General features: G+C 47.1%; 1 protein-coding gene across 1 annotated transcript in view; it reads right to left on the bottom strand.

Moving 5' to 3' along the window:
• MYO5A (myosin VA) overlaps window positions 1-13,249 on the bottom strand; it is a 98,711-nt gene that overhangs the window by 17,740 nt on the left and 67,722 nt on the right. The window contains exons 20-29 of the mRNA XM_056865934.1: window positions 11,964-12,120; window positions 9,511-9,750; window positions 8,089-8,337; window positions 7,663-7,756; window positions 6,321-6,469; window positions 5,228-5,341; window positions 3,616-3,759; window positions 3,295-3,348; window positions 2,830-3,057; window positions 509-609 (exon numbers count right to left, since the gene is read on the bottom strand). Coding sequence (XP_056721912.1) covers window positions 509-609; window positions 2,830-3,057; window positions 3,295-3,348; window positions 3,616-3,759; window positions 5,228-5,341; window positions 6,321-6,469; window positions 7,663-7,756; window positions 8,089-8,337; window positions 9,511-9,750; window positions 11,964-12,120 — 1,530 coding nt within the window. The remainder of the gene's footprint in view (window positions 1-508; window positions 610-2,829; window positions 3,058-3,294; window positions 3,349-3,615; window positions 3,760-5,227; window positions 5,342-6,320; window positions 6,470-7,662; window positions 7,757-8,088; window positions 8,338-9,510; window positions 9,751-11,963; window positions 12,121-13,249) is intronic.

Raw genomic sequence — 13,249 nt, 5'->3', positions numbered from 1 at the left:
GCCTAAGCCATTCAATTCGTAGGTGGAGACATTCAGAGTAGAGACTTCCTTGTTTCGGATCCATTAGGCCTTCCAGTCCTACCCCTACAACTATAGTCATCGATAAAAAGAAAAAAAAAACTATCTATGAAAATCAAATATGCCCATCAAAAACCAGACACAAAATTATCTGGATCCACTCTTGCCATGAAGATTGGATCAGGTGGTGCTACTTGTATAGAATATGTTTATCCCCAACAGAGGTATTAAAATAGAAACTCTCAATACTCTAAAAAGAAGAAACAGCCAGATCTGTGCAGATGAAATCCTCTGCCAATTCACTTCAATTGAAAAAAATTTAGAAGCAATGTGTATAAAATGCCTTGTTTTTGGAGGAAAGTAAGGGACACAAATGAATACATAAAGATCAAAGGCTATTTCTTATATTTGAGAAGCTTCCATGCAATTCTATCCAGAGAGGAGGAACCACATTTTGAGTTAAAGTAATATGCCATCTAAAACAACTTACCTGTTTGTCTCCTTCAGACCAATATATGCTTGGGCTATCTCTCCCTTGTCCTTCATCTTCTGAACATCCTCCAAAAGGATTGTGGAATCTGTCATGGTGTTCTGGAGGGAATGGAGAGAAACCAGTTTTACGAGACGGATTAGCCTGCAAGTCCTTTTTTTTTTCTTTCCTCATCGGGATGGAATGAACATAATGGCCCGGTTTAGAGGCCACCACGACCAACCATAGTTTGGTAGTCGGGGCTGTGACTCAGGCCCCCGTGCTTCTTCTATCGCCCCCCACGTGCCCTAGTTCCCTCCTCCCTGACTTGTGGCCACCTTCGTTTGCAACGATGCCTACCAGAGCCCCATGGTTTGAAGTGGGCTTCTAGGATCAGCTTGGAAACATACTACGGTCTATGGCAGGGATGTCAAACATAAGGCCTGAGGGCCGGATCTGGCCCCTTAGAATCATAGAATCACAGAGTTGGAAGGGACCACCAGGGTCACCTAGTCCAACCCCCCTGCACAATGCAGGAAATTCGCAACTACCTCCCCCCCACACCCCCAGTGACCCCTACTCCATGTCCAGAAGATGGCCAAGTTGCCCTCCCTCTCACGATCTGCCTAAAGGTATTGCTGATAGATGGCCATCTAGCCTCTACTTAAAAACCTCCAGCGAAGGAGAGCTCACCACTTCCCAAGGAAGCCTGTTCCACTGAGGAACTGCTCTAACTGTTAGAAAATTCTTCCTAATGGCTACGATGTGGCCCGTGAGGTAGCTACCCCCCACCCACTCTCGATCTGGGCTGGCAAGGCATGGCCCGGCCCGGCCCGACCAAGTGACATTTATGTCATATCCGGCTCTCGTAACAATTGAGTTCGACCCTTCCCCCCCCCCCCCGGTCTACAGCAACCGCCATTTGTCCAACTCAGCATCCCACCATGGTTACAGTGGTGAATCAGCATGCCAGGAGAAGAAGAGTGCAGCCCAAGATTTAACTAAATCTCAGTTTCTGAACCACTGCTGCTGGCCAGGGAAGAAACAAACAACCAAGGCTGAGGGAGGGAACTATGAGGGAGGAGCCTGGTTGACCGTGGGCTGGCCACGCACTCTCATCCTAATGTACCTCACAGGGTTGTTGTGGCGAGGACAAAATGGAGGGCAGGAGAATGATGTTGCCCACTTCTTTGGGTCCCCATGTGAGCGGGAAGGGGCATATAAATAAGCAAAGAAACTCATTTATAACAGATGGAAACAAGTTTACCTTATCGTCCTGGGAATCCATTTGCAAGCAAGGAAAATTAAACAAGAAACACTTGGTCACCCCAAATTAGTCTTTGTTGTAGCTATCCCAGCTGGGAAAAAGGGCCAACTTGGGAAAGGCCAGCTTCTCAAGCCCCTTGTGCTCCCTCTTAGTCCTGCCAGGAGGGATGCAAACCGTGCCAACCAGTGGGCTGCAAGACCCTTCCAGTCATTAACAAAAACACCTTATTTAGGAGGTGTCGGCGCAAGAGGCGTTTCTAACAGGCTCGTCCCCAAGTTAGATCTCTTTGCTGGGTTTCCACTCTGCATGGCAGAGAATGGCTACGTAGCCCCCCTCTCCCCTGGCACCAGCGCCCACCTTGTCCATACAGAGGGTAGGGAGATGGGCACCCTCTCCTCCATTGTGCAGACGGGATCCCTGCCTAGTATATGATACCGGTAAGATGTTTTTGAGGCTCACAGAGATTTCTTTGCTACAATTCACAAACAAATTATGCCCCTTCTCTACGCCACTCGCATTTTGCCCTGATATACAGGGCGGCTGCCCAGTCCTCATCATTATATTTCTTTTAGGAAATGCTGAAGTTACTAAATGTTACCCGTCAGTAACAGTAACAGAGGGGCCCTGTCTGAAAGATTAGAATGGCAACAGACCACAGGACTCAGCATCGTGGTCATGTGTGGCTTGAGGAAGTGGAATTTCAGAGTCGATGTCACGCTCTGCTTTGATTTCCCAAGCTCACTGCCCTCTGACGATATTCCTGAAGCTCTCCCATCCTTAACAAGACGGTTGGTAAAGACGATGAGATCATGTCACAAGATCGCAACACTGTTGGGAAAATATCTTCCTGCAGTGCGGGAGACTAAAGGAAATGGTGCCACAAATCAGTAGCCTCACTGAAGAAAGTATGGGTCGGGGTCTTTTTTTCTCTTTAGAGGGTTTTCTAAATGCACGCAGGAAGTGGATTGTGGATTGCTTTGAGGGGACAGCAGCTGCATCCTTGTGAAAAGCGTTCCCCCTCCACTGACTGGAACGAAAGCTCCAGGCAGAGTCCCATTTCGTTACTGCGACTGACCTTGGTAGGAATGGCCTCCTTTTGGCTCATCAGCTGTGACCTGAGGATGAGGACTTCCTCCTTGCGGACCTCCAGCTCCTCGCTGACGGAGGTCATCTGCTCCAAGAGGACCCTGTATGCTGGGGCACCTGGCGCAGTGACACCCGGAGCGCTCTTCTCCGTCAACGCCTTCCGCAGCTCGTTCAGCTCGTTCTTGAGCTTCTTGTTTTCTGATTCGAGCTCCTGGCGCTGCAGAAAAACAGCAATGGTTGCCCTTGTTTGCCTACAATGTTTTGTTCCTTTGCTACAGAGCTATTGAGGGGTGGGAAATCAGACACTTAGGACCTGTCAGTATTATGTTGGGTTTTATATGATAACTTCTTACTTCTAATGATTTGCCAAAGGACTCCTGGAAACAGTACTTCGGAAGCCTTGCTCCGACTGAAGAGGCTCCACAAACATCTAAATAAAAATATCCAGAATTACCTTAAGTGATTCGTATTCCAGTTCTGCTCCTCTCATCTGGGGCCGTTCCTCTTCCTAGGATGACAAAAAGAAAAAGAAAAAGCTTAATCCTTTAAGGCTTAATCCTTAATATCCACAACGATGGCAAACCAAAAACGCTTAATTGATGAGAGCTGGGTACTTCAGTCTAGATAACATTCTACATACAAAAACTGGGAATCATTTTTAGTGATAAATTCAAGAACCAGGGATCTATGACCTTCTAGAAAATGGGACCACCCCGTTTCAACCCCTAATTGAGGAGACGCAGTTCTGGCGAAGCGGAACTTGCTGGGTCTTTACCTTGGCCTTGGCTCGAAGAACTTGCTCCTCTTTCCTGTCCAGTTCATCCTGCAAGTATTGCTTTTCCTGCTCCAGCTCGGTAACCCGTTTTTGTAGCTTGAGGAATAAAGACATGTCCAGAGGGGCCTTCTTTTCGCTTGGTTCCTGCTTCAAGGGGAACAACCACGGGGAGATCAGCAAGATTCCAAATTGCTCTACAGAAGACGGGCCAGCCTACACATTACTCTGTCATCACAGAGAGAACGCGGGGAACAGCCCCTGCGCAATGGCTTCTCCACACAACGCCACAACGTGTGGCGCCATGTTTGTTCCACCCGGCATGAAGAGTTTCTATCCCCAGCACCAAAAGACACCACGCAGGGGTCATACTGGCGTAGAAACTAGCCACGAAATACGGAAGCATCACATGAGCGGTCACAGGATAGCAGTGACAAGAAGATGACATCATGGGATGCAAGATCAAGCAGACTCAGTGAGGCTAAGCACGGCACCCGCCGAGCATGTTAATGTGTAGACTGACCCTAAAAATTAGCAAGAATCAGGGGGTGGTGGGGTGGGGAGAAAGGAATGATGAGTAAGAGAGTTGCTTATTGGCACTGAGGCTTTTCAAAAGGTTATTTTTTTTAAATCACATATATACAAAGTCATTTTAGTAAATAAATCTAATAATATGAAAGGCATCTAAGCATAAAGCTCCGAAGACAGAAATCTAGGAAACTATAAGGTCTGAAGTCTATAATCGCGCATACCTTTCTTTCTTTGTGTGAAAGGGAAAGGGAGAAGAAACAGGGTTGCCATTAGATGAAGGTTATATAACAGAAGAGCGACAAGATGCACACCGTTTAAAAAATATTTGCCCCTACAGCGATGGCTCCCTGTGTGGCGGCAGCTGTAGCTGGCACACGACACAATCTGAAATGGTTCCCATGCAATTCATAGAATCATAGAGTTGGAAGGGACCACCAGGGTCATCTAGACCAACCCCGTACACATGGCAGGAAACTCACAAAAACGCCTTCCCCACCACACCCCCAGTGACCCCCTACTCCATGCCCAGAAGATGGCCAAAAAACAAACAAACAAAAATCCCTGGCCACATCTTTCCACCCTCCATCTTCTAATTTTGGTTAGCAAAAACTGTACATCTGCCAAACAGACACAGGCATCTAACTGTACACGAACGCCACGTTTGGAATGATGATGATTTCTAAGCCCGAGCAACCAGTTATTTGCCCATAATCATAAATTATAAGAACATAAGAAAGGCCCTGCTGGATCAGACCAAGGCCCATCAAGTCCAGCAGTCTGTTCACACAGTGGCCAACCACACAAATCCATATAAAATATGTGTTCACACAAATCCATATAAAATACACTTAAAGCATAATATAGATTGGACGGATACAATAAAATTCCATATAAACTAAGATATTATAAAATATACTAATTAAAAGCAATTTTAATCTTAAGCACTTCTGCGAGAAGGATGGCAGAGTGAATGCGGAGCACTTCTGGCAGTTGCTGCGGCTGTCCCCATTTCCAGGGAGGGGCCTGCATTTGCCGAAAGCCCGAAGGGGAAGTATTCGTGGCAGAAAAGCTCCTCCAAGCTTACCTCCATTCTCATGGGGTACTCTTCGGCCTCTGTGATCTCAGAGCTATAGGTGTATTCTGATTCATTGCTGCTGTGCGTGGAATCGGTCCTCTTGTGCCCAGGTTTAGAGATGTTCTGGGGGGGAAGGGAAAGAGAAATTGCCGGTGTCACTGTTTAGCTTTTGCGTGTTCATATTCCTGCTACTTTACCCTTTTGGTGCCTTGCAGAAGAAGGAGGAGGAGGAGTTAGTTTTTATACGCCAACTTTCTCTACCACTTAAGGAAGAATCAAACCGGCTTACAACTGCCTTCTCTTCCCCTCCCCACAACAGACACCCTGTGACGTAGGTGGGGCGGAGAGAGCTCAAAAAGAGCTGTGACCAGCCCAAGGTCACCCAGCTGGTGTGTGGGAGTGGGGAAATAAATCCAGTTCACCAGATTAGCATCTGCCACTCATGTGGAGGAGTGGGGAATCAAACCCGGTTCTCCAGATCAGAGTCCACCACTCCAAACCACCGCTCTTAACCACTACACCAGGCTGATTTTGTTCTGCTGTCATCTGAAGTGTTAACGAAGAAGCATTTGGGGAAAGGCTTAGACTTCTTGCCAAGAAAGACAAATGTTTTGGGCGAGAGAATTTTACAGAAGGGAAAACACATATATCTATGAGATAAAGAAATGCACAGCTTAACAACTGAAAAGTCGAGGGTTCTCTGAAGGAGGAGGGATCAGCTCAGGTGTGTGCATGCAAAAAGGGGCCGTGGCCCAGTGGCAGAACCTCTGCTTTGCATGCAGAAGGTCCCAGGTTTAATCCCGGCATCTCCAGTTAAAGGGGCTAGGCAAGTAGGTGAAGTGAAAGACCCCTGCCTGAGACCCTGGAGAGCCACTGCTGGTCTGAGTAGACAATACTGACTTTGATGGACCAAGGGTCTGATTCAGTAGAAAGTAGCTTCATGGGTTCATGTGTTTGAGGGAGCAGCCGGGGGCAGTCAGAAGGGTGAAAAGTCCCTCCCATCCACGGCTTCTCTGCCCCTCCAGACTGTGCAGCCAGCTCCACCATTCGGCCCCCGGACTTCCTCGCACCAAACCTTCCCCGGGGCCCGAAAGCCACTCACCGCCATCAGCTTCATCTCGTCCTTCAGATCGTCATATCGCTCCTCAAGCCGGCTGAACTCGTTGAGCAGATTCTGGTAGCGCAGCCGTTCGTCGTTCAGGTCCAGCTCCAGCTGCTTCGTCTCTTCCCGGAGCCTTTTCTCCATGGCATCTGGTTCAACGAGAAGGGTGTGAGCTCTGCCGCCGACCCCTATGAGGTCTGCGCTGCGCAGCTGCGGCATCTGGAGACGCTGAAGGAACGGCGACCCTGCCGAGGAGCAGCCACCGAGCTCCTCTCCTCCCCCGACACACATGCTCCACAACTCTACTCCCCCGCAATAACTATTTTAATTCAGGAAACGGCTGCATGAAAGCCAGAAAAATCAGGAACGAAAATGTGAACGAGTGCTTTGTTGTGAGCTGGCAGGCGCAGCTATCTGCGGATCTGCATGTCGTCTGGCTTGGTTCGGATGTCACAGGGGACCACGGTGACCAGGATGAAGGGATCCTCAGGGTCACAGGCTCCTTTCCCTCCCTCGTCGCCTCACGTGCAGTGACTTAGTTAAGGACTTCTGCTTTCACAGCAGGTAAAGGTAGTCCCCTGTGCAAGCGCCGGGTCATTACTGACCCATGGGTTGATTTGATGTTTACTAGGCAGACTATGTTTTCAGGGTGGTTTGCCATTGCCTTCCCCAGTTGTCTCCACTTTACCCCTAGCAAGCCGGGTACTCAATTTACCAACCTCGGAAGGATGGAAGGCTGAGCCAACCTTGAGCCGGCTACCTGAAACCAACTTCTGTTGGGATCGAACTCAGGTCGTGAGCAGAGCTTTCGACTGCAGTACTGCAGCTTACCGCTCTGCGCCACGGGGCTCATACAGCTTATTGTTCCACTCAAGCCAAAAACTACAGTTCATGCTCTACCCTGCAAACCAAGATTCCGATTCCTAGTTTAACTTTGGTTCCTAGACAAGGGGGCAAATCGAAGCGTGTGCTCAGATGTAAAAAGGCAAACTGTGATTTACGGTCAAAGCAGAAAGTCCTTAGACATCCTCCTATCAAAGCTGTGAGAGCAGGCATGCCTTTTCCCCCTCGTTGCAGGAAGAAACTAATAAGAGAACTAATGGGGAGGAGGACAGCATACAGTCACAACTTTGACAACCTAACTTTCCCCAGTAAGAGGCAGGCGTTTACACTGTCCAGTGAAAAAGAGGAAGTTCCTTGGGGTCAGTGAGCCATAACCGAGGTCAACTAGCAATCCTTGTGCCAGTTTCACAAATTTAAGTGTTCCTACTGTGGACAGAGTTTTGCTCTTTTTGGGGGAAGAATCCAGCCAAGTCGGACCAAACTCCCGAGCACAGCTGACCTGTCATCTCTTTGGCTTGGTCCTGGACGCGGTGGTTCAGCTCATCTTTTTCTTTTTTAAGCAATGTGTTTTGCTCTTTCAGTTCCAGCACCAACTACAAAAAAAGAGGAAAAAAGGCATCAGAGACGGCACACAGCTCATTGCTAAAGTCGCACTAAATCTGCCTTAATAGGTGAGTCGTTCTGGTAATGCAACTTCAGACAATGCTGATCAGTAAAGTCATTCTGATGTGACCTCTGTATTTCACACCATTGCTTGTTTATTATTTATGTACAACATTTCTCTCCAGATAATCTGTCTCTGCCTCCCCTGTACGTAACCTTTAAATCTACATTTTACACAGCCTAAAATGTTCAATAGTTTTGCTATCGGCAGTGCTGTGATTTTAACAGTACAGTGCAAAACCCAGTTAAACAGGGTGCTCACCTGGTCCGTTTCCTGTTTGTATACCTCTGCCTTTGCTTGGATCGACTTCTTCTCAGACTGTGTTTGGTGCAGTTCCTTTTGGAGCTTGGCGATCTCCTCCTGAAGGCTCAAGACCCGGATGGTGGCTTTCTTGGCCTCTTCCTCGCTCATCTTAAGCCTCTCCACGTCGCTCCGCAGCTTCTCCTTCTCGGAACTGTACGTTGCCTCTAGGCTAGTCAGCTTCTCGAGTAAAGATTTGGAGTCTTTGCTCTGGGTAAGCCAAAAGTAAAAGGGATCAATGCTCACGGAGCTTTTTATTTCACATGTAAAGGGGTACGTGCTGGCATAGGATTTGTACGTTGAAATGGCTCACTGATTTTTACCCATCCCACTATTCATATCAAAGACACTAACCTCCTTCTCCCCACCATTCATACCTCTCCTTAACATCCCTTTGTTGAAGACACGCTCTTTGGGGGCAGTAATGCATTTTGTGACTATAAAGATACATAATAAAACGTATGTTCTTCCTTTCCTTTTCAAGCATGACCTACAGGTCCTGAGCAGTTAATAGGGAGGTTTTTTTAATTATTTCTTTAAGGAAAATATGGTGGAGAGATACTTGGCCACCGCCAGTGTTATACTTGGATCTCTATCCACCAGCAAAAAGGGGACTATCTATCAATCAATCAATTCATTTATTGCGCTCAATAGACCAAAACCAATTTAAAAAGGGAACTATTTTATCACCTGTTACAGTGGCAGGTAGTTTCATGAAAATAGGAGTGATCCATTGATCACGTTGGAATTTGAAACGGGGACACTCCAGCATCATATGTGATACACAAGCAAAGTCTTTCTGAGTAGGGTAAATTGCCATATCTTCCATTTAGCGTAAAGGCTCTTCGGAAACCCGGGACTGCTAAATTACTGAAATACAGTGGAGTTTGCAGAGGAGGAAGGAAGACGTATATTCTGTTTTATAAAAAGATACTGGGTTGGATCCAGCCACCTTTTTTGCTCAGTCTCAACCAATGTATCTCCTTTCTGCAGCTCTTCCCCCCTCCTCAGGGATTTTGTCCATGCAGTTCCCCAGCAGCGGCCTTTTGGGGTGTCAAAGGGGACCCTTCCTCCCATTTCACCAGCAGAATAGCTGGTTGGATCCAACCCAGAGAGTATTAATCCCTAAAATTAATACATCTGTGAAGTCAGCATTGCTCGGAAGTGTGAGAATTCCTGAACTGAAAAGATTTTTGTAAAGGAACTAGGGAGCCAACTACATGCCGATAACTGGATGTGATAATCACAGACACGGAGGTCTTCAACGGGTTGCCCTGCCCTTGTGGAAATCTTGCCCAAGTCAGAGTTTTTTTGTTTCAGAGCATCCCCACTCGTGTCAGATTTCTGGCTGTTTGCCCCCACCGTGGTGGGGCATCCTCGTACCTGCTCGTCGATTCTACGCTGGAGCTGCATGATCTTGTTCTCCATGCCAAAGTTGAGCTTCTTGTAGTGTTCCACGGAGCGCGCCTCTATCTTCAGCTTCTTCAGCTCTCGCTTGGCCATCATGCGCCGGTAGCAGCACTGGAGGTAGACAATCGCCTCCAGAGCCCTGTGGTAGCGCAAGCGAGCCAGCCAGCCGCGCACACGCTTCTGAATAACGGTGGCCTTGTGCTCCCGCAGCATCTGCGTTCCCAAAGGAAGCAAGAAAACAACACGTGCACATTTACTCTGGATTCCAGGCATTTTCCACACACAAAAAAAAGTTTGCTACGGAAGGCGGTCTTGGGCTGCATCAACAGAAGTATAGTGTCCAGATCGCGCAAAGTGATGATATCGCTTTACTCTGCTCTGGTTAGACCTCACCTAGAGGACTGTGTTCAGTTTTGGGCACCGCAAATTTAAAAAGATGTAGACAAGCTGGAACGTGTCCAGAGGAGGGCAACAAAGATGCGGAGGGGTCTGGAGACCAAGTCCTAGGAGGAAAGGTTGAAGGAGCTGGAAATGTTTAGCCTGAAGAGGAGAAGACTGAGAGGGGATATGATAACCATCTTCAAGTACTTGAAGGGCTGCCATATAGAGGAGGGTACCGAGTTGTTTTCTGTTGCCCCAGAAGGTCGGACCAGAACCAATGGGTTGAAATTAAATCAAAAGAGTTTCCGTCTAGACATTAAGAAGAAATTTCTAACAGTTAGAGTGGTTCCTTGGTGGCTCAGGCTTCCTTGGGAGGTGGTGAGCTCTCCTTCCCTGGAGGTTTTTAAGCAGAGGCTAGATGGCCATCTGTCAGCAATGCTGATTCTATGAACTTGGGTAGTTCATGGGAGGGGGGCATCTTGGCCATCTTCTGGTCACTAGGGCTGTGGGGGGGAGGTAGTTCGGAATTTCCTGCATTGTGCAGGGGGTTGGACTAGATGACTCTTCCAACTTTATGATTCTAACTAAGTTAGAAGAGTTGTGACAAAGAACGATTGAGAGAGCAATCCCAAGCAGGTATACTCAGAAGTAAATGCTATGCTAGTCAATGGAGACTGTGCATAGGAAAGTGTTCTTGGGACTTTAAGAACACTAACAGTGTGTTCCTAAGGCGAGTTGCTCCAGTCTAAACCCATTCATTTCAATGGGCTTAGACTGGAGTAACTCCCCATAGGAATGCACTGTAAGTCAGTTCACTGAAAAACTGAAGAAAATTAAGACTGTGTCAGTTTGGATCTTTGTTTCTCAGCAAAGCAATTATCAGTACCCATGTAAAGGTTTTATAAAAGTTAAAACTTCCCTTTTACAGTACTAAAAGTTAAAATATTTTCCTGATTTTTTTTAAAAGGGTCCCGCAGGAATACCTTGATTCAGCAGGCGTAACGGATCCAACATTTGTAGTCAAGTAATCCAAGTAAACCCAAAGAATGTTAAATTATCCAAACTTTTACTAGATACATCAGATTGTTTACAAGACAACACCTGGAACTGGCAAAACTTCCTATGAAACTGACAGACTTCACAGCTGCATCCCAGGCAGGACATGTAAAGCAGGTAACTCAATCCTCTCAGAGACTTTATTATAGACATGTGACTACTACCCATACCAGTTTTTTTAAATATCCACTGTCACCTACTGCAGTCTCTTTCCTGTGCAAAGAACACGCCATCCAGGGCTGTTAAACAATCCCTAAACTATGAGCCCCGTGGCGCAGTGTGTTAAGCTGCAGTACTGCAGTCAAAAGCTCTGCTCACGACCTGAGTTTGATCCCAACGGAAGTCGGTTTCAGGTAGCCAGCTCAAGGTCAACTCAGCCTTCCGTCCTTCTGAGGTCGGTAAAATGAGGACCCAGCTGTAAAGGGAAGATGACTGGGGAAAGCAGTGGCAAACCACCCTGTAAATATAGTCTGTCTTGTAAACGTTGGGATGTGACGTCACCCCATGGGTCAGTAATGCTTGCATAGAGGACTACCTTTACCCTTTTAATGACAAGAACCCAAGAGTTGCATAAGGTAAGATCAGACAGTCGATATACAACTGGTCGTCTCTGAAATCCCTGAAGAACCCCCACGAGCATGTAGGATTACAGCTGCAGAGAAAGTACCCCGAGTCAGTAACAGTTGGGTTGGGGCTGATAAATCGAAGATTACAGAAAAGACGGAGGGTTTTTTCTTGACATGTGTTTCGTAGCTGAGAAAGGCTGGCTTCTAATATTTACAAAACCCACATCCTGGCAGGGAAACTGATGTATGTAAGGATGCCATTTAGAGATAGGCCTATAGAACCAACAATGAGAACTCTTGTGATTCTATAGCGCCCTGAAGCTAAGCACTATCACATACCCTGGTTCTACAGAGAGAGACAAAAACAGAGGGAGTAAATCTGAAATCAGAATTTAAAAACAAAACAAAACCAGGGGCTCCTACCTTCCGGTACTGCTTCCTGGCAATGTATCCTCGTAAATACGACTGCAGAAACACAGTGGCAGCTCGCGTGCGACGATATCGTTTGCGAATGGTGTACATGCGCTGGGATTTCTGAATAACAGTGGCCGCTCTGGTCCTTCGAAGAAAGGTGGCGAGGCTGACCAAGAAAAGAATATATGAGGGAAATAATGGTTTAAGTGCAGCCTCTGAGTAGTATCCAGGCAGTCTGAAAAGTTTCCTTTGGACTTTCATAAGCAAATAATGGGGCTGGAACCCCAAATCCTCATCATTACAATTTAGAACTCTGACATAGCTCAACAGCATGACAAACTGTTAAAGATCACAGACCAATCTTGTGTATGTTTGCTTGGGAGTAACTCCACTGAATCAGTGGGGCCTATTCTGAGAAGTGTCACTGGCCACCAAGACTAGATTAATTCATGCCATTGTATTCCCTATTACTATGTATGGGTGCGAAAGCTGGACAGTGAAGAAAGCTGATAGGAAGAAAATAGATTCCTTTGAAATGTGGTGTTGGAGGAGAGTGTTACGGATACCATGGACTGCCAAAAAACCAAATCAGTGGGTTATAGATCAAATCAAGCTTGAACTGACTCTAGAAGCTAAAATGACTAAACGGAGGCTATCGTATTTTGGTCACGTCATGAAACGGCAAGAGTCACTGGAAAAGACAATCATGCTAGGAAAAGTTGAGGGCAGCAGGAAAAGAGGAAGACCCAACAAGAGATGGATGGACTCTATCAAGGAAGCCACAGCCTTCAATTTGCAAGATCTGAGCAAGGCTGTCAAAGATAGGACATTTTGGAGGACTTTCATTCATAGGGTCGCCATGAGTCGGAAGCGACTTGACGGCACTTAACACACACACACATTCTGAGAAAACATGGTCAGGATTGGTCTCAGCTGGCCTCGTGTGCAGGTGCGGGGAAACAAATCCAGTTCACCAGATTAGCCTCCACCGCTCATGTGGAGGAGCGGGGAATCAAACCCGATTCTCCAGATCAAAGTCCACCACTCTTAACCACTACACCATGCTGGCTCCCGGGGGACTCCCCTCTCTACTCTGGAATTCAGTTGTAACTCCAGGCCCCACCTTGAGATTGGTAACCCTAATATCGAGCCTTGGTTAGGCTCCGGTCAACTTCTCAGTGCAGGCCTGATCTATATTTATACTGGGGGGGGGGGGAAACTGAAGATGCTTATGAGTGCCCTATTTAAAGCAACCTGCAAGGAGATCAAAGCGAGCTTCCCCAGGTGGGCCACTC

Source organism: Euleptes europaea, chromosome 20 (genome assembly GCF_029931775.1).
Source record: "Euleptes europaea isolate rEulEur1 chromosome 20, rEulEur1.hap1, whole genome shotgun sequence".
Classification (NCBI taxonomy): Eukaryota; Metazoa; Chordata; class Lepidosauria; order Squamata; family Sphaerodactylidae; genus Euleptes; species Euleptes europaea.
This window is presented reverse-complemented; position numbering and strand designations above follow the sequence as displayed.